This window comes from Camelus ferus, chromosome 35 (genome assembly GCF_009834535.1).
Source record: "Camelus ferus isolate YT-003-E chromosome 35, BCGSAC_Cfer_1.0, whole genome shotgun sequence".
Taxonomy (NCBI): Eukaryota; Metazoa; Chordata; class Mammalia; order Artiodactyla; family Camelidae; genus Camelus; species Camelus ferus.
Window position 1 is genome coordinate 19,945,862 of NC_045730.1, and position 27,436 is coordinate 19,973,297.

Sequence of the window (27,436 nt, forward strand, 5' to 3'; positions counted from 1 at the left end):
CCTCAAGGGGTTACCTCTGAAGAATTTCTTACTGATATACATAGAAATTATTTAACCATCTGAAAAATTTAGGGAATTACAAAAGCAAGTGGTGAATGCTAATGTCAGCCAATGATGAAGAAAAATGTATAGAAACATAAAAAAAATATTTATCTTGACATACTATAATGTACCTATAGTGTGCGTATGAGAATTTGGACCTCCAAATTTAAATATGTGGGAAGATTTATCAGCATCCTACTTAAGGATCTCTTTATGAGCCACAAAATACCTGTTCTCAGGAAGGGGGCCTCCTTCCCCCAGATCTCTCTTCTCACAGAACAGAGGTTCTTATTAAAACCAAGTGTAGAAAAGAAAACACTGACAGATTGAACACATAAAAATCCAAATACTTTATTTAACAAAAGATATTGTAGACAGAATTAAAAGACAAGCTACCAATAGAAGAAAGTACCAGTAATATATACATAACGAGGAAGATAATAATATAATAATACAGAGAATCTACAAATCCATAGAAAGAAATAGCAAAACCCCCAAATGGGCAAAGGACAGGAAAACAAATTCACAAAAGAAACAACCATAATAATACATGAAATACTTTGAACCTTAATAATATGCAATGAAGCACAAGTTAAAAATAGAACATGTCTTTTTTTGGCTAATCATAAGGGGAAACATTTAAATATTAACAGTAACACAAAGAATCTAATGTTATATTGTAATTTCCATCTTCATTAAAATGAAGAGGATTTTAAAATCTCCTTATGACTAATTTCATTTATTCAACCAGTATTTACTGAAGGCATCTAAAGCCAATTACAGTGCTAGACCAGGCAATAGTTAGTAAAATGAGTAAAAAGACACCTACAAGAAAACTGTAGTCTAGTCGATAGACCATTATTTTGCATTGCTACCACTGATTTGCAACTTACATAGTTGTAAAATAGCTCCCATGGAATCAGAATCAGGTAATACAGAAGGGTGATAAATTTCCACCAACCACAACTTTTACCCTATAGACAAAATTAAATATTCAGGGGCCATATCAGAAATACCACACTAAAGAATTTGGACTTTCAATTCAGTTTCAGTCTTTGAGCAAAGGAGGTTCATGAAGGGTCAAGTTGGGAAATGCCAGGATACCCTTTCATTGGAGGGGCAAGGCCTGGCAGCAGGTAGAAGCTGACTGGAATAGCACAAGGATGGAGGCATCAATAAAATTTAGGAGGCTGAAGCAGGAGATCAGTCAGAATCTGAGAGCCAGAGTCAAAGTGAGTGGCCAATGAACACAGAAAACTGAATCAAGCAATCTAATGGATGTGGATGTGGGGAGTGAAGTGGAAAGAAGCGTATCCCCTGATGGTTTCTAGGTTTCTGGCTTACACAACTGGATAGGTGGTAGTGCATCCATCAACACAGGAGGGGCAAGCCCCTGAGTAAAGGTAAGGTCAGTTCTGAACAACTAGAGCTTGAAGTACCTTTAGGATGTCGGGAAGGCAGATAGAAAGTGATCCCAGAAGATCTGCGGTGTAGTTAGAAGCCACTTGGTGTGTGGGGGCAGCCAGGCCTCCAGAGGCAGGAGGTAACGCGGCTCCTGAATATTTCCGGAGGTTTCGGCCCAGTGGAAGGCCACCGGGCGGGGGTAGCCCCTCCACCGCGGTGCAGCGAAGCCACAGAGGCGCAGGCCGCAGAGGCTCACTGTCTTTCTGCCGTTGGGCCCCTCCCTGCGCCTGCCCGGGCCGTGCCACGCAGGCCCACTTCCGCCTCCGGTCCCAGGGCCTAGGTGGCGGGCTGCGCGCGGGCGGGACTGAGGGCTTCAGGTGCTTGTCGGCGGGAGCAGCCTTTGCGCGGGGCGCGGGCTCCTGCGGGCGGGAGCAGCGGGCCTCGGCGAGCAGACCTGCTGCCCGGGCAGATGTGGCGGCCACCACCCTCCGGCCGCAGGACGGCCCTGGGACGTGGAGGCTACACGCGAGGCTCGAGGAAGCGAGGCCGGCGTCCAGGGCCAGGCGAAGCGGGAGGCGGCAGCCCTGAGGCCGGGGCGCGTGACGAGAGCAAGCAAAAGAGGAGGATGGTGGCCCGGGCGTCTGGGAGAAAAGAGGTGAACAGTGACCAGTCGGGTGAGGCGTCCAGGGCTGGGAAGGCCTCGGCAAGGCGTCGAGTGGAGGGGCCGGGAGGCCAAGCGGGCCCTTCAGACCAGTCGGACCAGCAGGGCTTAGAAGCAGCGAAGGAGGCGGAGCTCCCGTTGCAATCCGGAAGACAGAGTAAGACAGCACTGAGGGGTCACCCCTTACTAGCCTTTGCACCCCTTCCTCTCCATCCATGTTTTACCTCTAGTGTTTCCCTTGAATCTGAGTGGGCTTTACTGATACACACGGTTGACCAGGAGAAGGGGGGAAAAACAGGGATTCCCTTAAAATGTGTTTACCCCGTTAAGATCCCTTGGTCAGAAGTTCTGTAAGGGGAGTTCCTCTTAGTGATCCACTTTGACTAGTGTGATATGATGATAATACTAGAGGTTATTTAGCTGCCTTAGAACTTATACAGATTTGTATGTAGTTCTTTAATAGACATTAAACCTTTGATTTAAAAACAAATAAATGTTTCCATAAAGCTATTTGGGGAAATTAAAAAAAAAGGGTGTCTTCACAGTATTTTTTATTATAAGTGATACTGCTTTTTTTCCTCAATATAAAATCTTTTGTGGTATGTTTTGTTGTTTTGATCAGCCAAGGAAAAAAGAAAACTTACTGAAGCCTCAAGTGATGCTCTACAGCCAGGGATTGACCTAGTAAGAAAGGAATCATTAACCAGTTTGGAACCTTTCCAAACAGTGGAATGCAGTGAGTTTCAAAGTATGGCTTTCTTTCAGCCTTTGGGTAAGGAAGGTTTGGTAGAAGGTATTAAAAGAAGAATTCGAATTAAAAAACTTAAAAGCTTAGAAAGCCCACCTCTCAAAATAACCAAAAATAAGTCTCCACAAAATATTACGGTTGAATTTCAAAGTGAACTGTACAAGAATACTCCGAAATATTCTTGTAACAGCTTGTCACCTGGAGTAGAAAATAATCCCATTTTAAAATTACCTGATTGCAGTTGTTTCCCCCATTCCAAGGGTTGTAATGATGAAAATAACCTTGCACCTAAACCTGATGTTGGATGTATACATGTATCAGAAAATACCTCAAAGTTAAAGAAAGAAAGTCCTAGGAGTCTTGCAGTTAAGAGTGACACAACTATTCCGCAGCTTTTACAAACTGAAGAAAACTTAATGGGAGTTAATAAGTTATTGCTTGAAGAAAATGACTTATACCAAAGTAAAAATAATGGCTTGCTTTCCTGCCTCCTAAGTGAAAAAAATAAAAACTCAGTAGAGGAGAGAAATGTTGGGAGAAAACTCAGAAAAAGGATGAAGGTATCTGAAAAAGAAGAAGAAATGGTTATTGAGATGAAGTTCTCTAATGTGTATAACAAGTCTGAGCTGGTGTTACCAGAAAGCCAAACAGGTCCTGAAGGTAAAGAAGCAGAGACTTTAGAGGCTAAAAAAAGTCCTTTAAAAGTTTTGAGAAAAGTAAACCATGATACACTGTCAGCAACGGATCATTTGTTAAGTCTTCCAGAAATAGAAGGGAAAAAAACAAGTCCTGAACATCACGTAAATGCTATGTTCCAGAAAACCCTTGAGCCACTTTTGAAAGAAGAAACGAATGCTTCAGAGTCCTTAGGGTGTAAAGGCATAGATCCAGAAGAGTATTCTAAGTCGATGAAAAGCTCAATAATGGAATCACCTAGCGATCGCTACCCTATTGAAAGAAGATCCTCGAGGGAAGACTTGAAGAATGAAGGTGAAGTATCTAAGTTAAGCTGTCACAGAACAATACCAATGACTGGCAAAAGAACTTGGCCTTGTTATTCCTGTGCTAGAACATCTGCCTGGTGTTGGAAAAAGGCTTCCTTGCCACAGTCAAATTTTAACTTTCTTCCTGGGTCTCAGGAAGGTTTTAGGCAAGATGATTTTCTTAAACACCAAACAAATCAAACTCACTTAACTGACTCCAAGTTAATGCTGCAAAGTTCCATAACAGAAACAAACAGTGAATCTTCAAGTAGAGAAAAATTGGATTCTGATTTAAATTGTTTATCTTCAGTCTCCACAGTAGAACCTATTTTAATGGTTATGAAGGAATTTATAAACAATTATGATAAAAAAATGCAGTCAGAGGAACCGAGCAGAAGTGGGTCAGAAGTAGTTTCTAATCCTACTGAAGATGTCCAGTTAACTAACGTGACTCAAAACTTGACAGGAAGTAAAAAAAAAGATAGAGGGAATTTAACAAAGCCTACTTTGACAGTGGCTTCCCAGGATGGCCAGGAAGCAAATAACTTCACAGACGAAATTATTCATCGAAAAGCATGTATTGCTAAGCAGACACTTGTGGTTCCAGACTTCGTTAAGATATTGAACACAGGGTGGCTGACTAATTTTAAAATTCCTTTGCTTAAGAATAAAACAGAAAAAAGAAAAGAAATAAATGCCAAGTCATCGGAGAGAGAAGTATATAATCCCCTAGAACTTGACAATTTTTCTGGAGCAGAGGTAAGGCAGAATAGGACTGAAGAAAATGTCACCACAGTAACTTCAAGACGTCAGGCTTTGAGCGTACGAAGTAGTGTAATCCCAATGCAAAGCTGTTCCAACTCACACGGCAGTAAGGATTCCTGTATTTCTCCAAGCTTTTTAACGCAAGGTAATAATAATAAACCATCTAACCACATCTCTAAACCAGGCAATATTGTTTCTAATAAGGAAGCTATTTCTCTCCCAGTTGACAATTATACTTCTTTTTGTGATCCTGGGTATATAGAGAAAAGTCCTGCCTTTGGCTCCAGTGAACAAGGAACATTCAAATCAGTTTCCTCTGAAGTTAGTGGTAGAAAAATGACAAAGAACTTCTCAGAAATTAAAGTTGGGTTTCCAGATATTCTTAAAGCATATGAAGATGATGTCCTCTTAATTGATCTAATTGAAGATGACCCGGACCTCTTTGGAGTCTCCAATGAGGGGGAGCTCTCATTTACTTCAGAGGTTCCCACGATAAGCCAGGAGCCCAAGGTTGCTGAAGAGCACCAGTCAGCAGACTCCAAGCACGTGGAGCTTCCAGGAAAAAAAGAACCAAGCGATGACTTGAGGTATGTGTGTTCATGTGTACCTTTTGGTGGAGATTATTGTTGGGGGTTTCAAAAACACTTTCTGCTCTTAGGTGTCACTAGTTTATTCAGTGATCATTGAAGTTCTGTTATTTTTTTTAACCTAGTTATTTATTAAATGTAACACAGTATATTATTGCTGGGACCTGGAAATGTCATTATGCTAAAACTTAGGATTGAAATAAAACAATTATATATATCCTTGCAGTTACGATGGAGCAGATTAGCTGTTCAGAATTTTAAATGGTGATGAATAAAGTGACCTTTTCAATTACTTACATTGCTTCTTTCAAAAGTCAATTAAATATACTTTCATATGTTTTTAAATTATTATCAATATGCAGATAGACTTATTTCAGCCAAGTTACTTATTAAGAACAGTACTGTGTATTTTAACCCATTTTCCTTGCTAGGTAAAAAAACTCATTTTTCAGGGGACAGAGAAGCCTTGGAAAAGTTTATTTGAATTAGGACTTGAAAGTAGAATAAAAAGTTAAACTAATTTTCAGAGGGAAAAAGTCTAACATTTTTTCATGGTTTTATTTTTAAGGTGATGATTTTAAATGATGATTTAGCCCTAAAGAGAATGAGTTTGCTTGAGGCAACTAAATTGAACCAAGTAATAAACCTTTGTGTTATTGGAACTTGATCTACCTAGTTGCCCCAAATTTTATTTAATATTATGCCCTATTTTACTAGATTTTTGTAGTTCTTCAAGCTCTGATTTATATTTGTACATCACAATACTTGAATGTTGGAAACAATGTTGCGAACAGACTCAAAAGGAAACATGAAAACACTTTCCACTAAGATTCAATGGTACATGACTTAAATTTCTCTGGTATTTATACATTTTAGTTAACTTTTGTGATACTGTATTCTTCCTGATGTTCTTGGGGTTACAAGAACTTATAACTTACCCCAAAGGAAAGACCAAGAGCTTTATCTGTTATTTTTTAAAATAGTGTAATGAGGAAGGATGATAATCTGCCTATTTTGAAGGTGGAAAAAAATGAAGATGACAAGTTGTCACTTGTCCAGGGTCACACTACTAGTAGCAGAATCTAGATTTGAACCCAAGCCTGTCTTACTTTAAAATTAGTGGGTAAGAATGTAACCTTTATAATCTGACCTAGGTTTTTGAATCTTCTTGCCCTAGTAGCTGTGTGACCTTTTAGGTAAATTATTTTACCTTATCTGTGAAAAGGGAAAGTACTTGCCTTAGGGTTGTGAGGATTAAATCAGTGAATGGATGGGAAAGGTTTTGGTGTGGCACTGGATGAATAGTAAGAAGTCAATAAAGGATAGTTATTAAAAGTGCTTGTAACTCTTGTTACTCTGTGCTTCCTTTGAGGAATACAAAGGGAAATTAGAGCAAACCCCTCATTCAAGAGCAAACATCTCTGTTAACTAACAAGATGTTGACAATGAGCTACAGCCAAAGATAGAGACAAAAGTGAACTGGGCATGAAGTTTGTTTTTTATTCTTTTTTTTCTTAGAATAATGGCTGATTTTATAAAAATGATACATGTTCACTATATTAAAAGTCTAAAAGGGAGGAAATCTCACCACTCAAAATAACCAGTTAATTACTCACAATTTGTATGCATTATTCCAGACACCTGTCTATGCATATATGGGGATATAATCTTAGAAAAATTGGATTATGCCATTTTTTAGTAAAAACATTTAATTTTATTTACACTTAACTGAGGGGAGAAGGGCCTGAGGTGAAACTGAAGGAATTGCTGAATCTATGTATTTATGAACAATAATAGATTTATAAAAACAATATTTTTCCTTACTGTAAGTGGTGCATTATCATATTTTGTATTTTATTCTATTTTATTAAAAAATCCTGGTTGCAACCCATTAGATTTCATCAACCCCTTGAAAAATGCTCTGGTAGAGAATAAACTTGCTGTAATCTGTGTCATTCTCCAGAAGCTTGTCTTACTCTCCTCTCCTTTTTGCTCAGATTTTCTCTTTTGTGTCCCTGTGTTCTGTAGCCTCACCCAAGTCTGTTTCTCTCCTTTCCTCCTTCTGCCTGTTTTTTCCCTTTCTGCTCCATCAAGGCAGAACTGTAACTTTATACTCCAGTAATGCAAAACTGTAAAATATTTATGGGGATTGCAGTTTTGTTTATATTTTTCTTAGGTGAATTTAAATTTTTTGTGTCTTGTGTCTTTCAAATTCAAAACAAAAATTACTTCTAACAAAAGTGATGTGCAATTTTACCTTCTTTGTAACTTAGTTATTCATAGTAAAATGTTTCTCACCCTTACAAACTATACCAGCAATATTAAAAATACTATCACAATACTTTGAAATTAGAGCAGTACACTTGCTGTACCTATTTATGTCTTCTTTTTTTTTTTTTTTTTGAAGAATAACCTCCTGTGTGTCTGAATCTGTACCTGTTTATGAATGTAACATTCAGGATAATTAGAAACTGCAGAAACACCCCTCAGTTCTTCTCTATTTATTGTCACTTATCCTATTCCTGCTATTACCTTAATATCTCTCCTGGTTTTTCCTTCCTCTCAGTTCTCACTGCTACCAACTTATTCATATTCCTTCTGGGTTATTGCAGTTAGCTCCTTGTTAATCTTCTTGAACTCTAGCAGTATATCCTCCTCCATAGTAATATTTTGAAATAGAAATTGATCTGCCAGTGACTGCTTACAGTGCTCCAGTGGCTTTCAGCCACCTGAGGGTAGAGTCTAAATTGCTTGGCATGACTTTGTATAGCTCTTTAGTGGTTCTGCATCCATTTTTTCTTAGGCAGTTATGGTGTTGGTGGGGAGGAAAGTGAGGTGAGAGGTTAATAAAAGATAAGCAGAGAAGGCAGCTCACTGTTTCCACAATATGTCATGCATTTGAATCCTTTTGCATGTTTCTTTATCTGAAAGTTCCTTTCTCTTCATTCAGTTGTCCTTTAAGTCACACCTGAGTTGTTATTCTAGGGGTTTGTTCCAGTAGTTCTCTTGGCACACATCTCTGTATGTTATGTCTTCTTTAAATGCATCTCTTCCAATACTACGAGTTCCTAGGCAGGGGTATCTTCATTTGGGTCTCCATAGAGTCTGACCAGGAGGATGTTAGATGCTTAATGTATGGAGAACAACTCAACACACAGGAACCGTGTTCTCACAGAGCTTTTAGTCTAGCAAGGAAGGCAGATGATTAAGCGAATACATAAAATATGGTAAGAGAAGTGCAGGATGTTAAAGGCCTCCTGGTCTGAGTGATGTTTAAGATGAACACTAAAGAATGAGTAGGAACTAGCCAATAGGTGAAGACAAGTTCAGAGTAGAAAAGTGAGGGGAAGGAATAGCCTATAGGAAGGTCCCCAGGGAAGAACATGTAACAGCCAAGAGTCAGAAATAACACCCCATTCTTTAGTGGTCAGGTGGCGAGAAATGAAGCTACCAAATATGCAGAAAGGTCAGTTGTGCAGAGCTTTGTAAATAGGATAACCCTAGTACTGATCTTCGGAATCACAAAACATTTAGAAGGGAAATGAGCTATTAATAATCACTATGCCAGAATAACAGGCATGAATGGATCATCCTGGATAAACTAGAATTCATGGTGGATGTGAACTTTATCCTGAGAGCATATAGAGATTCATTGAAGGACTTTTTAAGTAAAGAATTTGATAAGATTTGCATTTTAAAAATCATTATAGTCTGGTGTGGAGAATAAATTGGCAGGGAGCTATTGTAATAATTAGACCAAAAGGACATGGTGACTTCAGCCAGAAGTGGAAGTGGATTTGAGAGAGGTTTAGAAAGTGAAGATTGGTCAATCAGATGGGGGCAAGGTCAGAGATAGGAGTTAAGGATTATATCTGGTTTCTCTTATTTCACAGCAGGTCATTACAATTCTCTGATGAAAAGAGGCAGGATCGTGGTGGGATATCGGTCATAAGGGCAAATTTAGACGTGTTCAGTTGGAGAGACCTTTGAAATACTGAAATGGAGATACTCAAGTAGACATGAGTCAAGAGGTAGGAATTGGGGGAGGAAATTTGTGTATATATGTGTCTTGTTTGTGTTTTTATTTTCCCATTCTTTAAACTGTATACTTGTGATAATTTGCAACCTCAGGGACTTCTAAATGTAATCTGAAACTGCCCCCACTTCCTCACCACCCTCTATACACACACACGCACGCACACACACAGAGGGCAGGTGGAGTCTGAAGAAAGAGGCAAACCATTCCAGATTGGTAGGTGACAGGTTTAATAAGCAAGGGAACTTACACATGCAGCTTGTCTTGGGAAGCTGCAAGATGAGTAGATCTCCATTCCAGTCCCCTGAAATCTCAGAAGTTTGCATTGAAGCCTTGAGTGGGTTCAGCCATGTATACGATCCAGATGGTCCCAACAACACCTTACTATCAAGGCTGTGTCCTTGGGCAGCTTCTAGCATGGGGAATACAAGCAGAACACACATCCCCAGGATGGGGGAGGGGACGAGGGGCCCCAGATTGCTTGGATCCAGCTCACAGGTCAGCTGGCAGTTATGTCCTCTCAGGTGCCTCCTCCAACACCTTCTCATTGTTTCTAGGGTTTATGTTGAGGGAAAAAAATACTTCATGTTTTCCAAAGACCTCAAAAAACAGTATATATAAAATGTTTTGTTTTCTTCTTTCTTGGCTAGGAAGTAATCCTGAACCAATGAGCAGTTGTAGGACAGGTTTAATAAAACCCACTTATTAAGTGAATAAATGGTGAGATTATGGACATTTATTATATTTTATTCAGTGTACTTTTATACATTTTTGTCTTGAGTTTTTAAAAATGAACAGTGTTTGGCCATTTGTTTTTGAGGGACTCCTGTAGATGTAGTTTTCATTTGTTGAGCCTGTGCCATTGGCTTTGAGAACATTTTATCTCATTTAATCCTCACAATAACCTCATGGGTAGGTGGCATTCTCATTTTACAGATATGGTTAAACTCAAAGAAGTTAAATAACTGTGCCACAGTTGACACAGTAAGTGGCAGAACAGTATTTGAACCCAGCTTGGTCTAACTCTGATCTCCATGACCATAACCTTCAGACCTTATGTTGTCTTCAGAGACTGCAGAAACAGACTCAAACTGCTTTCCAACCATCTTCTTTTTCCATTGGCAGCAATACATACATGCACACGCTTGAGAGTAGAAGTGGAAACATATTACATTGGTGTAATACTTTAAATTTAGATGCTTGGCACATGCAGTCATCAGTCCTCTCTGAGTAAGAGTTCAGACAGCAGTGCTCCATACAGTTGTGGCACAAGTGATTAAAGAGCCAGATGAAGCATCTCGGTGGTGTGCTGTCCCAGGACAGACTCCCGCCTTGGAGGACTTGAGCTCATGTTCACCAGCTGCTACAGCCAGTAGTGTTTAAGAGGTGTGGATGGTTCTGCTGGAGTGTGTTCTAATGTTTAAGCTCTGTTTGCTTTGTAACAGAGAACCTCCTGTCCTGGATCCTGGGTTGATGAAGTCAGAGAGCTGTGCTTCCTTGTCAGCAGGTAGAATTCGACATTTGCACAATGTGCAATATTGAGCTATTTATGTATCTCTATTGAGGCCTAGTCAAAATGAATTCATTAAAATAGGAAGATTTTCATTTTAGAGTCTGTTAAGCATGTTTTACAGTTTGTCACTTTTCCTCAGTTTTAATTGCCTAGTTGTCAGATCAGATTTTGAGAAATTGTCTAGTTGGTTATTTAATAAATAAGTTGTTTATTAGTATCTTTAGTTATACAGATAGTATAAAAGATAGATAACTGGCCTTAGCAATTTTTGTAATCTTATTTTGAAATTGAAATATATATTTAAGCTTTACCACATTTTAAGTCTGAGTCCTTTTTAAAATTTTTATAATTAACAGCTAATCATAAGTTCAGGTAACTGGATCTTTACAGGAAATAACTTAATTTGAAAGTTAATTTTACTTCAACTATCAAGTTTTTAAAATATATTGGAAATAGCTGGACATGACCAAGAAAGAGTCTTAAATTTATCTTGATATGTCTCAATTTTGTCTTACTGCCAATTCTTTTTATACCATATAATGGAGTTATTTTGATAGAGAGGGAGGAATAAATGTATAATTTGCTGAAAACTCTACTTCATATTTGTCACATTGGACTTTAAAAGAGTCTCTGAATTCTAACTCATTTTTAGAACAATCTTTAAATGACTTGGTTATTTTGTCATTTAAAGTTTCTGCAGTTGAATATTCTTTTCAGCAGATGAGCTAAAACATGATTCCAAAGATGCAGACATTTCCTTAGAAGAAGTTACTAATGAGACCTCTGAAGATGAAAAACTGGGGGACTTCAGTGAACACACAAAAAGCTCAGATTTGGATGAAAAGGTACGAGAGAGTCTTTTGGGTTTTGTTTTTTTTTTTTCTTCTTGATCCAAGTAGTGGTAAGTATAGAAGTTTATGGTAACACTGTTGTCAGATGACAACTATAACTTCTTTTTATTGAGGAAAAGAATCACAGCATTCTGACCATGGGATATATTGCTGGCTGCTTTGCATTGGCACAGTGTTAAGAGTTTGACTTGTCTGAGAAAATGGGGTGTACTGTTTAATTATACATTTAGCTTTTAAGTATCCTGCAGTTCCTCTCAAACCTATGTAAATCTTTCTAAATTGTTAGGTATTTTCCTGCCTCATTAAACACATTTACTGAATATCATCTGATCTTGATTGAGATTTAGAATGTCATAGTACATGAGTGCTGTGAATGCAAATGTCAGTTACGTGACCACAGATATAGGAGGCATAGGAATTGGAGCTAAACCTAAGCCGATGTTGGAATGCACCATTGGTGTATGAGATGGGGAAAACTTGGGGTGTCAGTTATCTGCCAGATAATGTGTATTAACCTTTTGAAGAATTTGACTCCTAGGCAACTATTCCATACTTTCTTCTTTGTCTTTATTCCTCCTCATTCATCCTCACAGCTAACAGCCTAGGTTCCTACTTCATCAAGAAAATTGAAATAATTGGAAAAGAACTTCCTAAGTTCCTGCCAGTACATTAGCCCACCCCTCTGCATCTGTCCCCAGAACTCCAGCTTCACTTCTGCAGTGGATGAACAGGCCAAGGCTGTTCTCTTCACCTGTGTGCTAGAATCCACCTCTTCTCTCTCAAAATAGTACTCCAGTAATTCTCCTTTCATTACTAGATCATTCTCTTCAACATAAGCATGCTTTTCTCCCAACTTCAGGTAAAAACAAAAAAAAAAAACCCTTTCATGGTCCCATTTTCCTTTTCGGCTGTCATCCTGTTTCTCCAAAGGCTTGTCTAAACCCACCAGCTCCAGTTTCTCTCCTCCAGTTTCAAAGATATTTGTCTTCACCTCCATCAAAACTACCCTTCTTAAACTCTCCAGTGACCTCCTTGTTGCTGAATCTAATGGCCATAGTTCAGTCTCAGTCTGACTCAATCTGTCACCAGTATTAACATCAAAACTTTTTTCACATGACTTCCAGGATAAACATACGTGCCTGGTTTTCTGTCTGTCTGCAACTTCCCAGTTGGATTTGCTGGCCTCTCATGATGTCCCTCATCTCTACATGTTGGAGTGACCCAGGGCCAAGACTGCATCTGTTCTTTTTTCCTGTCTAGAGTTGCTCCTTACATGGTCTCATCCAACCTCATTGCATTCAATGCCACCTATGTGCTAAGACTCTCAAGTTGGTATCTCGAGCTTGAACTTCTTCTCTGAACTGCAGACCTTTGTGACTGGTTGCCTACCTGATTTTTCCCCTTGGTTGTCCAACTAGGCATCTCACATTTAATACGGTCAAAACTGAACTGTTTTATACCCCCTTCCCTAGCACAAACCAGCCCTTCCTGTAATTTCCCCCTTTTCTATTGATGGCAGCTCTATAAATTACTTAGGCTCAAAATCTTGGATTTCCTTACTTTCTTTTTCTCTCACTCCATATCCAGACTATAAGGAAATCCTGCAGGCTTTACTTTCAGATGATGTCTAGAAATTGTCCACTTTCCATCAGTCCTGCCCACACCACACAGTCTCAGCTTGATACAATCTCCTGCCTGAATTACTGCAGCAGCCTCCTAACAGATCTGCTTCTAATATTGCCCGCTTGTAGTTTATTCTCAGCACAGCATAAATTAGGTCATGTCAGCCTTCTGCTTCAAACTCTCCAATGGGTTTTAATACTCTGATTCAAAGCCACAGTCCTTTCTGTGACCTGTGTGGCGCTGTATCTATTCCCTTTACCCTTCCCCACCTTGTTACCTCTCTGACCTCTTCTACTCCTCTCCTTACCCATTTCGCTCTGACCGCATTAGCCTCCTTGCTGCTCTTGGAACACAGCAGGCCCTCTCCCGCTTTGGGGCCTTTGCCTTTGCCATTTTATCTCCTAAAAAATGATACAGCTAACTTTCTTGTTTCTTTCACTTCTTTGCTCAAATTTCATCTTCTCAGGGAGATTTCCTCTGGCCAGCCAACCTAAAATTGCAGTGTTCTCCCTTCTCCCAACATTTCATATTTCCCTTTCTGGTACTTAACACAGTCTGACATTCTATATATATTTGCTTATTTATGTTTGTCTCCTCCTGCTAGAATGAAACTTTATGAAGGCAAGGATTTTTGTCCATTTTGCTTACAAATGAATCTTTAGCACCAAGAGCAGTGTGGCTGATACAGAGTAATAGCACAAGTGATTGTTGAATGGATATTGAATGTGAATTTGAAGGGAGTCCTGAAGTGCCGGAAGTGTCCTGTAGCATGAATAAGAATCTCAATGGTTTGATGATAACAGCCAGTATGTATTGAAGCTTTATTAAATGGCAGCCAGCCACTGCTGGAGACTTAGCACTTATCTGTAATATCTGGAAGTGCTGCTCAGGGGTTCCCAAGACCACCCTCAGTTTCCATAATTTGCTAGAAGAACTCACAGAGATTAGCAAAGGTGTTATACTCAAGGTTACAATTTATCACAGTGAAAGAAGACAGTTTAAAATCAGCAAAAGATAGAGTCACATAGGACAGAGCACTGGAGAAATTGGGTGCAAGCTTCTGGTTGTTCTCTCCCAGTAGAGTCATGTGGACACTGCTTGCTTCTCCCAGGAGTGACATATGGCAACACAGAATATTGCCAGCCAGTGGGGCTTGACTGAACCCTGGGCAGGGCTTCTATTGGCCACTTAGGCATGGCTGACCACCTGCATGACTGACCTTAATCATTCAGTCTCCAGTCCCTCCAGAGGTTGACCTGTTACCATGTGGCTCAAGTTCCCCATCATAAATTACGTTGTTAGCATAGACTCTCTGGAGAGGCTCAAGGCCCCTATCATAAATTACACTGTTAGTGTACACTATCTGGTGTGACCCCAGACCCCCAGGTTAACAAAGATACGCTTACCAGGCAGCATATTCCAAGGGCTTAGAAGTTACCTCTGAGGAGCAGATCAAGGGGCAAGCCTTTACTGTACAGCATATAGACAACCCAGACTTACTAAATTAATTCTTTACTGCACATGAGGTGTGTACTGTTATTTCTCTTTACAGACGGAAAAACGGAGACTTAGAATCAGAATCTTGTCCATGGTCACACAGCAGAGTTCCTTGACTCTGTAGCAGAGGTCAACAAACCTTTTCTTTAAAAGACTAGACAGTAAATACTTGTCTGGCTTTGTGGGCCATGTGGTTGCTGTCGCAGCCACTCAACTCTGCTATTGTAAAAAGAAAGAAGCCATAGATGGGATGTAAACAATGTGAATTGCTGTGTTCAAATAAATCTTTATTTACAAAAACAGGCAGTCTGCAAGCCATAGCTTGCCAACCCTTGCTCTAAAGCATTAAAAAAGTAAACAGTTTATGCTCTGTTCTTCTTAAAGCTGAAGAGAGGACTTAATCCATTCAATTCTGCAAGGACAGATTTTAGGAGACGTTTTCCAGAACACACTGAGTTTCTAACACTAAATATTTTAAAGATGTAGACTGTTTTCAATATTAGCTCTTTTGAAAATAATCCACAAAATCATTTAGCTGCTTTCTAGTCTGGTACTACTTCCTGGATTTGTTTAAGGGAAGGGGAATGATACCTTTATCCTTCTGATCCCATGGTAAGCTTCAGAGTACCAACTCCAGAAAATACATGACCCTGACAGCGATACTTGTCTTTGATATCTGTCCCCTAAATTTGGGAATCAACAAACTTTTATCCATCTCTCACCTAAAACATTTTAGGAAATTTAGAGGGCAAATAGATTGACTTACAGGAAGGACATAGCCTAGCCTACCCCTTTTCTGCTTTTATGTATGGTTTTCTGTAAATTTTTAGAAATGTTTCCTTATTTGTCTTTTCCAAAGACCTTGTTTTTCTTTCTCTTGTATATCAGTTATACCCAGAATCCATGTATAACAATTTTTAGGTTTGCCATGGTAGTAATTGCTTAATGATTCTAGTTTTCAGCCCCAGATGGTTAAAATGCTAGTATACTTTTTAATATTTGTTTTGAAACAATTACAAATTCACAGGAAGTTGCAAAAGTACTTTCCCCCCATGATCACATCTTAAAGCACAATATCAGAAGCATTAGTTACTGATATTAGTACAGTGAGTGAGTGTAGTTCTGTGTATTTTATCAAGTGCAGATTTTTGTAGCCACTGTTGCCATCAAGATAATTATTCTGTTACTACAGAGATATTCTTTATGCTGCCCCTTAGTCTCACCTCCCTCCCTACCCCAACAGCCATAACCTTAGCAATCATTAATATGTTTTCCGTGTCTATAATTTTGCTATTTTGAAATAAATGCCTAGGTCTGCCATTGCTGGGCTAACTGGTAATTGCTTGCTTAGGTTTTAACTTGGGTGGACTCAGCCTCCAGGTTACTACCCTGTGGTAGCAGGCAGTAGAAACGTTTACTGTGTTATTTTAGTGTTAGCTGAGTTGTTTGGAGTCTGCCTTACAAAGGTGTAGTTCAAGGGTCAGTTTTAGAGACTTGGACCAAGTTGAAAGCAGTTTTGGGGGCTTCCTGCCTTAGACTCTTTCCTTTCCAGGATTCCCAACCTCATTTCCTAATTTCTGACTTTGCCCTAAATTTTGTCTTCTGGTTCTTTGTGTCAGTAGGGCAAATATTTGGCCTTCCCAAGTGGTTCCAACTAAGGCCTGCCTTCAAGAATAAAGCCAGATAAACAGGACTGTTACCCCATGTCATCCTCTCTTTCCAAGTGTAGACTTCCCTTCTGATTCTGCCTCCTTTTCATATCTCTCCAGTGTTTTCAGACAGATTTTTTTTAATATTTTATCTCAGGTTTATAGTTGTTACTGCAGAAAGATTAGTCCAATAAGATACACTTATTTGCCATTTCTCAAAGTGGACCTACTATGTATTTTTAATTTTATAGAAATGATAGCATACCATTTTTTATCTTTTTTTAATTTAATAGATAATAGAGAATGTTTCCTTTCCATGTATGTAATGATGTTTTGCTTTTTATAATTATGTAATTATCTGTTGTATGGCTGTACTCTATTCAACAAGTTCCACTATTGATGGACACTTGGTTTGTTCCCATTTTTTGCTATTTTAATATTGTTGCATTATGCATCCTTGAGCATAAGGCATTTTGCAAATGTGCAAGCATTTTTGGATTAATTCTTAGAAGTAGAATTTTCAGATTGTCCTACATAGAGATTGCTTTGATTTATATTCCCAGCAACATCGTATGAAAATGACACTTCTCTCCCCCACACACTCACAACTCAGTATTAGAATTTTTTAATTTTTGTCCATCTGTACATTTTTACAAATGACTTTTAATTTTAATTTGCTTTTGTTTTATGAGTCTAGTTAAGCATCTTTTAGCATGTGTAAAAGCCATTTACATTTTCTTCTGTGAACTTTTTTATGTCCTTTGGCCATTTTTCTTCTGGGATTTTTTTTTTTTTAATTTGTAAGAACTTTTCGCATATTAAAGATATTTGTTCTTTGTTTTATGTTGCCATACTTTTTCCTGTTTTTCATTTATGTTTGACTTGGTTTAGGAACTTTTTATTTTGAAGGAGCTTTTTATTTTTATTTAGTCAAATGTATCAGTTTTATTATTATGATTTTTGAGTTATGAGTCATATTTAGAAAAACCTTCCCCGTTTTAGGATTTAAAAAAATAAGACCATATCTTTTTGGTCTTACTTACTATGTTTAAATTTTTAGCAGTATAAATCTAGATTTTATCTTGGGAGAAAGAATATAGAAGCAATATAACCTTTCTGTTTTGACAGATGGGTTTTGTGTACTTTGTATTCTCTTAGTATATGGAAATGTTTTAAATGTTTGTATTCAAACCTGTTGAGGGGGGGAGGGTATAACTCAGTGGTAGAGTGCATGCTTAGCATGTATGTGGTCCCAGGTTCAATCCCCGGTACCTCCATTAAAAATAAAATGAAATAAATGAACCTAATTACCTCATCCCAAAAAACAAACAAAATCAAAAATGTACAGGGGAAAAAAAAAACTTTAAATGTGTTGATATCATAACTCACAGTTTCTGCCTTTGGTGTCAAGTATAGGCTTTCTCCACCCTCCAGATTATATAAATACTCATCTCTATTTTATTTTTGACCAGTATTTCTTACATTTAAATGTTTAATGAGCCTAAAGTTGTTTGTAATATGGTAAATTGGTACCAAGCTTATTTTCTATACAATCAACTAGCCTGTTGTTCTGCTACTATTTATTGCATCATTTCCTCACAAATTTCAAATGCCATTTCTAATATTTTCCATTTTTAAGTATGGAATGATTCCTTTTCTTCTCCTTTGTTTCATTAATTGCTCATGGCCTGTGCCAATTACATACTGTCAATTATTTTTAAAATAAAAACAAGGCCTGCTTTAAAAGATATTAAGATGTATTATAAATCAAAATATTTTTGGCTATTCTTAAAGTCTTCTAAGAGAGCTTTAAATTCACACTATAAGGTAGTTTTTAAAATCTACAAATTAATTTGGGGGGAGTTAACTCTTTTACCTTTTAATATTCTTATCCGAGAACATGATATATCTTTCTATTTGTTAATGTTTTGTGTTTCTCAGTTGATTTTTGTAGTGTTCTTCCTAAACATTGTGATAGTATGTATAGTATAAACCATTACTGTGAAATATGATTATGTACTTTAAAAAAGATTGAAAAGGTATAAAGTAAGATATAAGTGGGTATCTCTAGCTGCCCAAATGATGTGTGATTTAGGGTAGGGGTTTGTTTTCTTGGTGCCTGTTTTTTCAAAAGTCTAGTATTGAGCTTGTATGACTTTCTTATAATTAGAAAATCACAATTCCCAAAACACTAATTGTATTTTAATACAATGATGTTTTAAATACATAAAAACATTTCTAATGAGAAATATATTTATGTTCATAAATACCACCTAAAAATAAAAGTCACTCAAAGCCTTTTTTCTGAATGAAAAGAAATATAACTTTAATTGTCTATAATAATTTGAAATGGTAGCTTGCATAATTAAGGATGATATCAAAAGCTGGGAAAATATATTTATTTGTATTAATTTTTCTCAACAGTGGAAATTTTTAAATCAGTATTGACTATTTTAAGTGATGTAGAGTTGAATTGTTTTCTGGGTTGGCCATAAGCTAATTGTTGAATTAACGTCTAATACATTCTGATCTGATAAGCCTCATAGCCTAATAATGAATGCAAAGATACTCACTTATACTTTTTAACTGTAATCTCTTCACAGTGTAGATTTTCAGGCAAGGTGACCATTCAAGACGAAAAAGAAAATACTTATGAAGTTTGCAAAAGGTCTGTAATGTAATTTTTAATTATATGATGTTAAAAGAGTCAGTCATGTAATTTATTTCTTGAGGCATATTTTTCGTTCTCTGCTGTATATGCTTGGGCTACTATGCCATAAACAGTACATGGATATTATTTAACTAATGTGTCAGGTGTATCCAGATGTCAGGGATATTGTAAGTTACCTTAAAGTTGTCACTAATTAGGTATTTTGAGCCATTAAAATATTTTTTGAGAAAGGAATAGTGATAAAAGAAGAGAGATGTGTATGTGACTTTTCTGAAGGTAAGAATAGCTGAAATTAAATGAACAGTGCAGTTTGCAGGTATCTTCCATGTCTGCAGTGATTCGTACTGACAGTTACAATGCACTCACTAGAACGTATATAGGTACGAAATTTAGATTCAGAGGATAACTTGGAGATCATTTGATCCATTCTGTACCCCCGTTTTGCTGTTGAAGCAAGGCACAGTCAAGTCAGGTGACAAATACATGTAAGTCCCTTTATGCTAAGACGGTGTTTTTCAAAGTGTGATCCTTGGAGTACCAGCATCATGTAGGAACTTGTCAGAAATTATTTGGTCCCACCCCTGACCTACTGAATCAGAAACTCTGCAAATGGGGTCCATCAGTCTGTGTTTCACCAAAGTCACTAGCTAATCCTGCTACGTGCTCATTATGTTACATAGCATTATGTTAAGGAGAAGCCTAGATAAGAATTAGATTGTCATGAAGCTCAGTATGATTCATGACCATTTGGAGATCTTAAAGAAAAAGCAAAGGTAGTAAGGTTAACTTCTTCTTTTCCTATCAAAAATATTTTGCTTACAGACAAAATAGTTGCAGCCTGCAGAGTTTTGGCATCACCATGGCTCTGCCATAATGACATTGGAGTGTGATGTGGGGCAAGTCACTCCATCACCCCAGGTTTCATCTTCCAGTCAAAAATTTTAAATTCCATCAATGCTAAGTTTCAACTGTTAAAAGCATTGGCTCCTCTTCTTACTATTTTTACTTTCCCCTGGCCCAAGGAACCCCAGCTGAAAAATCTTATTAGAATTGTTTTTAAGATAAAATATTTTAGTATCTGAATGAAGGTACAAGTCCTTCTCCAACAAAGTAAATTCATTTATATCTATTAGCTTCAAGGTACTTTTCACCTTCCCTCTTGCTTAAGTTACTTATTTTCTAGGTAAGTGACATCCAGATTAATTGGTTATGTAGGATCTCACATATTAGAATATAGTCAAAGCTGTTTAAATGAACATTCTAGAACAATACGTTTCTTATACCTTGTTCCCAAAGGAAGATCTTAAGTGCATGTATACATTTAATATATATACTTGTCACTTACTTGTTTTGTTGCACTGTTAACAGAATTGTTGGATGATCTTTTCTGGATTCAGACACTAGTCCAGTTCCTTCTCAGACTCTTTGTCTGGCATGATCAAAAACACTTTGCTCTAATTTTAACCCCCCCACCCCACTCTTACCCCTACCCCAGCCATTTAATAAGTACTGGTTTTCTAGTTAAGAAGGCAGGAACAACCTATTGAAAACATTAAAGAATCACAGTATATGACTGTAGTATGCAGCCCAGTGTGTGGAACATACATGTCATTAAGTTGCATTTCTACTTATTTGATTCTCATTACTTTAACATTTTTAGAATAAATTCTGATTTTTTTTGTTTTTTCTGCTCACACAGTGGTGATTCTAAAAATATTGAGATTATGGTTGATGAATGTCACTTAGCAGCACTGGGCCCCAAACCTCTGTACTTTTCAGTGCCAGTGCCGCCTTTGACTCTAAGTGCTCATCAAGAAGACACACTGCTGAAGCCCTGGATGAATGGTACATGTTTCTTAATACAATGCTATTGGCTTTTGAAAATACAGAAATGATACAGGAGATTTTTCCACCAAAAACAAAAAGTTAAGAAAAAAGTTGAAACAAATGTAGGATATGTTAAGATTAGAAGATTTGTGTACCTTTGTTTAGTACTTTTGATGGAACAACTTCTGAGATGTCTATATTTATGTGATAGTGGTAGTACAGGTAAGTTTATACCTAAAATATTCATATTTATTTGAGTGTTTTAGAAATTTAGAGTATACTTTAGAATTTGTGTGAGGTTTTTTTTTGATAATTCATAATGCTATGAACAAAATAAGCTAGATTGAAGAATAAATTTAAAAACAATAAAGTTCGCTTGTGTGGCTCACACCTAGCTCTTTTGTGCCTCACATTACTGACCTCATGCCACCTTGTGTTGTGTCCTGTAGCACCCAGCCCATGAGAATCACGTTTTGTCTTAGAAAGCTTTACAGCTTTCATAATGAAAAGTACCGCGCAGCTATGCAGCAGAAACTTCAGTTTGTCCCAAATTATATCTGATGCTGCCAAAGTGAAAAATGAAATCATTTAAGATAAAAAAGCATTTTCATTTGTCTTACCTTTAGGAAAAATAAATTTTAAATATCCTAACTCTCATTTTAAAAGACCAACATTGAAGGATAATGATGCCTGGTGTAGCAGTCTCTCTGGGCTGCTGTAACAAAACACCACAGACTGGGTAGTTTAAACAGCAGATAGTCATTTCATACAGTTCTGAAGGTTAGAATTCCAAGATCAAGGTTCTGGTAGGTTCAATTTCTGGCTCAGTCCTGGCTTTCAGATGACAGCCTTCTCACTAAGTCTTCATATGGCCTTTCCTTGGTGCCCGCACATGGAGAGAAAAATAGCTCTCCGGTATCTCTTATAAGGACACTAATTCTATCAGATCAAGGCCTCATTTTTATAACTCCATTTTTTTTACTTCCATAAAAGGCCCTGGCTCCAAATACAGTCACATTGGGGGTTAAGGCTTCAACATCTGAATTTTGGGGGGGACACAGTTTAGTCCATAGCACCTGGGTTTGTCAGTAGTTCTTTTTTCCTAAGAAAGGTTTATTGTGTGCAATATTTGTCTGTTTAACTTAGAGACAATCATCTGAATACAGTCCTCACTGCTGCCATGTAAGTAAGGCTTTTGAGAAAGTATCTTCTGGGGGAGGGTATAGCTCAAGTGGTAGAGCACATGCTTAGCATGCGTGAGGTCCTGGGTTCAATCCCCAGTATCTCCATTAAAAACTAACTAAATAAATAAACCTACCTACCTCCTCCACTAAAAATTAAAAAAAATAAAATAAACCACAGACTCTCAAGTCCGATCAAAAAAAAAAAAAAGAAAACGAAAGTATCTTCAGCTTATAATGAATTTAAAATGTTAAATTCAGATCTAGATACTTTAAAGAACACCTGAGATGTAAGTTATCCTGTGTTTCACAGGAACACACCATGGTAGCAGTCTGTGAATTAAGCATGAGTAGTCCAAAGTGAAACTTTAAAGCAGATAGTAGTGGTCATCTGTTTCGTAGTTAGGAAAGGAGTAAGTTGTAACATATTGGAGTGTAATGGCTTTCTTAATGATTTCTAGATTTCAGATTTCCAGGAAAACGTCCTCTCCTAAAGCTGCAGAACCCTGAAATTTGTGAAATATTTAACAGGGGAAAAAATGTATGGGTAAGTGCCCCATTAAAAAAAAAAAAAAAAACACCTTATGAAGCACATACTTTGGGGCTTCCTGGTTGTATTTCCCTATCATTTTTAAGCAGTTCTGGACATTTTACGGATTTTTAAATTGGCGTTGGTGGTAAGGGGAAGAAAATGAGTAGCATTTCAGAGGATATTCACAAACAATATAAGAAGTTTAAGGCAGAAGGGTAGAGATTGGGATATTCAAAACAAAATACAAGATGAATAGTTCCCTGTAATGAAGGAGGAAAGCTAGCGATGTAAAGCAGTTGATGGGAAAAACTTGCCGTAAAAAGCTTTCACTCATTTGCCTTTTTTTTTTTTTCCTAAGTGTGGTTGATTTACAGTGTTGTGTTAGTTTCTGGTGTACAGTATAGTGGTTCAGTCATAAATATATGTACATAATTCTTTTTCGTTATAGGTTATTAGAAGATATTGAATATAGTTCCCTGTGCTATACCGTAGGAACTTGTTTGTCTTGCCTTTTTCTGTTAATCAGAAAAGCTAAGGAAATTTTGGTTCTAATAAATGCATCTGAAATATGCATATTATAATAGAATTAACTTTTTATAAAAGTAAAGGGCAGGTACATGAGAAGGAGGAGGGAATGTATAAACTTCAAAACACGTAAAGTAAAGCTAGTAACTTTGGTGAAATACAAGTTTTACACTAAAGAAAATTGCAAAAATTCAGACAGCTTTAAAGTGTGTTCTTTTCATTATTTTTAAAAATACAACTTGATTGGAGTTTTTATTTTATCAAGTTGGCAAGCAATTTATCATGATACTGTTTTAGGTATGTAATACTTCTGGTTGCTTCAAATACTTTCTCACTTGATCGTAGTTAAGTGTTTTACAATTAACACAGAAGGAAAATTTGTCTAATTTTCTAGGTGTTCCAGAAGCCCCTAGGGTTGATGATACCCCATAGATACTGCAAGTTTCATTTTAATACATTATGTGGCTGTAAGCGATTACAATGCAAGTTTGCTCACGTGCCTGAGCAAAAGGATGAAAAGGTAAAGTATGTTAAGTCATTGAAGTAGAGATGTCTTAATAACCATCTCAGTCATACATTTTAATTCAGATTTTCATCAGCGACTAATCGATGAGCTTTGCCTGGTTTCATGTTTTATATAAATGGAATTATACAATCTGTATTCTTTTGTTTCTGGCTTCTTTTGCTCAGTATTTTTGAAATTCATCTGTATTTTTTACCTAATTGTAGACATTTCTTTCTCATTGCTGTATAATATTGAATGTTCTTTTGTGAGTATATCAAAATTTATTTTGTTGATAAATACTACTTTTGGTGGGTGGTTTCTAAATTTGGTAAATTCAGTAGTGGTGCCATTGGTGCTTTGCATGTCTTTTGGTGAGCATATGTACACATTCTGATGGATTATACTTAAAACTACAATTACTAGATCAAAGAGTCTGCATATGTTCTACTTTAGTACATACTGACAGACAGATTTCCAAAGTGGTTTACCAACTTACACTCTCCAGCAATGTCTGAGAGTTCTGGTTGCTTCACATCCTCACCAGCTCTTGATATTATCAGCGTTTTAATTTAAGTCATTCTGGTGGGTGGGGAGTGATCCTTCCCTGATGGCATCTTTCAAAATGCTTATTGGATTTTTGAATATCCCCTTTCTGTAAATATCTAAATATTTTGCCTATATTCTGTAGGATTGTCTTTTTCTTATCCATCTTAATAGTTCTTTATATATTCTGGATATAAACTTGTTGTTGGAGATATAGATATAGATATATTTTTTTGCACCTCCGTTCCTCAATTGCTTGCTAATCTTGACTGTTTCCTGGACTATTTCTTTGACAGAGCTTCTCTAAATAAGGTTTTTGTAATGAATTCAGTATGCATTTCAAATCTTAGGTAACCTAACATCATCTTCTTTATTCCATTGTTTTAAATTCACTTTGAAAAATTGGAATAAGCATAAATATAGGACTGAAATTTGTATAGTTTCTGTGAAATATAAAAAGGTAATTTCATATTTTCCATGACTTTTACAGGTTTGCATGGATGTGTTTAAGAAATATATAAGAATCGATGAGCTGTGTTTGCTACAACGTGCAGGTATGAGACACTGGAATGATTACTATAAATTCATTAATGTGAGTGTTTCAAATAATGTGCTATGTCGTCTTAGAGTATGAAAGTAAATTCAGTACATTTAAGTTTGAAAACTGAATGCCTCAGAGTGGCTCTCTTGGTCTTAGGATTAATAGTAAGTTTGGCATTTTGGTTAGTAAAAAATTATAATCCACATAGCACTATAATTCCCTTATATACTAATATTTTCATGGTATAGAAATTTTATTTACAGAAAAGAGGATATTGTTAATTAGCTTAAAATCTTTCTGAAGGGATCTTTCAGAAACTGGATCTTCCCTACTTCTTTTCTCCATCCTTCTCTTTTTGCACTTATCCCTTATAGCCGATGCACCATCCATCATTCTGTGCAGTTCCCTAAACAGGCCAGGCTGCCTCTCTCTACCCAAGATGCCTTTCTTTCATCCCCTTTGCCCAAAGCAAAGACCTGTTCATCTTTCAAAGCTTAGTTATAGGAAATAGTATTACCTCCTCTATTAGGCCCTTATCTGACTCCATAGCCTCATCCCATTCTCTGCTCCCATCTCCCCCTACTGTATGATGAGCCCCAAGAGGAAGGGACCAAGCTTTATACTTGTCACCCAGACACAGCCATCAAAGCCACATAATACAGTAATAGAACACTTTAGCTTCATATTCATCTGCTTAAAATCTCATTTGGCTGAAAACAAAATCCCTGACAAGTTTGTTTTGCTGGTGATACTATGTCCCCAAGGATTAGAGGAAGCATCTGAGGAAGCTGGTAATCTGGACTTAATCCAGCTGTAACAAGGAGGAAGTAGTTGAGGTGTAAGTAATAGGAGCCTGTATAGGGAATATATCTGTCACCTGAGGGGTTGTGATAGTCAAGCAGAAGAAGCTACACATGATTAGATGTGGATGAACATTTATATTCCAGAAATAATTCCATAACATGAGATGTGGAAGAAAAGAGGGTGACATGGAAAAAATGCAAAAACTCCCAAAAATAGAATTCTGATTATATAAATATCCAATATGAGAATAGGAAAAATATATGTGAATTTAGTTTTAAAACAGCAAATACAGAAAACAAAAACCCATAGTGAAAAATAAATGCAGGAAGTTAACAAGAATCTGTGTGAATTATGTTTGATGTGAAAATAGAAACTTAGATTAGTGGAACAGATAGCTCAGAATAAACTCGACATTATGTAAAAAGATGTTTAGTGTTTAGAAGGACCATAGGGTTTGGGAAGGAAGGCTCATTTTATGAATGATGTTAGGGTAACTGGATAGCAACTTAGAAAGAGACTCTCAATACCACTGGTATAAGGTGTAGTTACAGAGAGCCCTCAGGAAACACCTAGTTCACAAGGGGAGGTACTGAGTGGGTGGGACTCCCCGTTCCCCTCTGTATCCATGGGATCATTTTTGTCTGTTTATATTTGAATTTCCACATAAAATTCTTTTTCCAGAAGTTTTATGACTAAAAACATTTGAAAAACTACTACTGCTTAGAATACTTCAAAATGAATCAATATAATATATTGGTGATTCAGTAGGAAGAGTTAAGATTTTCTATCAGATTTTTTGGAAAGTTGATCATTTCTGTAGTTGAAAGTAACCAAGGGAAACACAAAAGATAGAGCTTTGATCATATAAATTTAAATGTAAAAAAGCTATTAGCTTCAAATATTTTAAATTTACCATTGGTGATATACACAACATATTCTAATTTTTAATAAGAAGAGTCCAGTTAGCTCTTTACAGAGGCATGAACATTATTTCCTCTTATGAGAATCAGAAAGAGATCTGGAGAGGAAAATCCAGTGTTACTGGTTCACCAGAATTGTGTACTGCTAATCAAATGAGAGAGTCGTTCTTATAAGTTAATTGAAGTGGCATTATGAATTGACAAAGCTTTTTAGAAAAACACTGTAGGAAGACGGCAGAGTAGGTAGCGCCAGGAATCTGTCTCTCCATCTAGACAACAGTTGCACTGGCAAAATCTGTCTGATATAATTACTTTGGAACTCTGGAGTCTGTTGAAGGCTTACAACTTCCGGGGGAAACCTTGAACAATAGGTTGTTAATTTCAGTCAATTTCTACTCTTAGCACGGCAGCAGCTACCCATCCCTTAGCCCCAGCCACGTGACAGGCAATTATGTCTCACCTCAATTGGTATTCAAAAAGCATTTGAGAAAATTCAACACCCTTTCATGATAAACAGACACACACAAAAAAAAATAACCAGGAAGAAAAGGAAACTACTTCGACATTTAAAAAGCCATATGGGAAGAGCCCACACAAACACCATAGTTAATGGCAAAAGACTAGATAGAAGCTTTTCCTCTAAGATCAGGAACAAGGCAAGGATGCCTGTTTTTACCACTTCTATTCAACATAGAAATGGAAGTTCTAGTGTGAGTAATTTAAAAAGGCAAAGAAATAAAACACATCCATTTTGGAAAGGAAGAATACATTATTTGTTTGCAGATGATATGACCTTGTATGTAGAAAATCCTAAAGATTCTGAAAAAAAAAAAAAACCTGTTGGAGTTAGTAAATGAATTAAGCAAAATAACAGAATACAAAGTCAGCATGTGAAAATCAGTTGCATTTCTATACACTGAAAATGAACAATCTGAAAGGGAAATTACAAAAACAATTCCACTTATAATAGCATCAGAAAGAATGAAATGCTTAGGAATTAACTTAACCAAGGAGATGAAAAACTTGTA

At 37.0% G+C, this 27,436-nt stretch overlaps 1 protein-coding gene across 1 annotated transcript in view; it reads left to right on the forward strand.

The window, feature by feature from the left end:
• Positions 1-1,822: 1,822 nt before the first annotated feature.
• Positions 1,823-27,436, forward strand: part of LOC106730791 (protein TOPAZ1-like) — a 54,404-nt gene continuing 28,790 nt past the window's right edge. Inside the window, exons 1-9 of the mRNA XM_032473729.1 lie at positions 1,823-2,264; positions 2,730-5,190; positions 10,672-10,733; positions 11,457-11,584; positions 18,963-19,027; positions 20,730-20,875; positions 22,500-22,585; positions 23,490-23,615; positions 24,634-24,697. Coding sequence (XP_032329620.1) covers positions 1,916-2,264; positions 2,730-5,190; positions 10,672-10,733; positions 11,457-11,584; positions 18,963-19,027; positions 20,730-20,875; positions 22,500-22,585; positions 23,490-23,615; positions 24,634-24,697 — 3,487 coding nt within the window. The 5' untranslated portion in view covers positions 1,823-1,915. The remainder of the gene's footprint in view (positions 2,265-2,729; positions 5,191-10,671; positions 10,734-11,456; positions 11,585-18,962; positions 19,028-20,729; positions 20,876-22,499; positions 22,586-23,489; positions 23,616-24,633; positions 24,698-27,436) is intronic.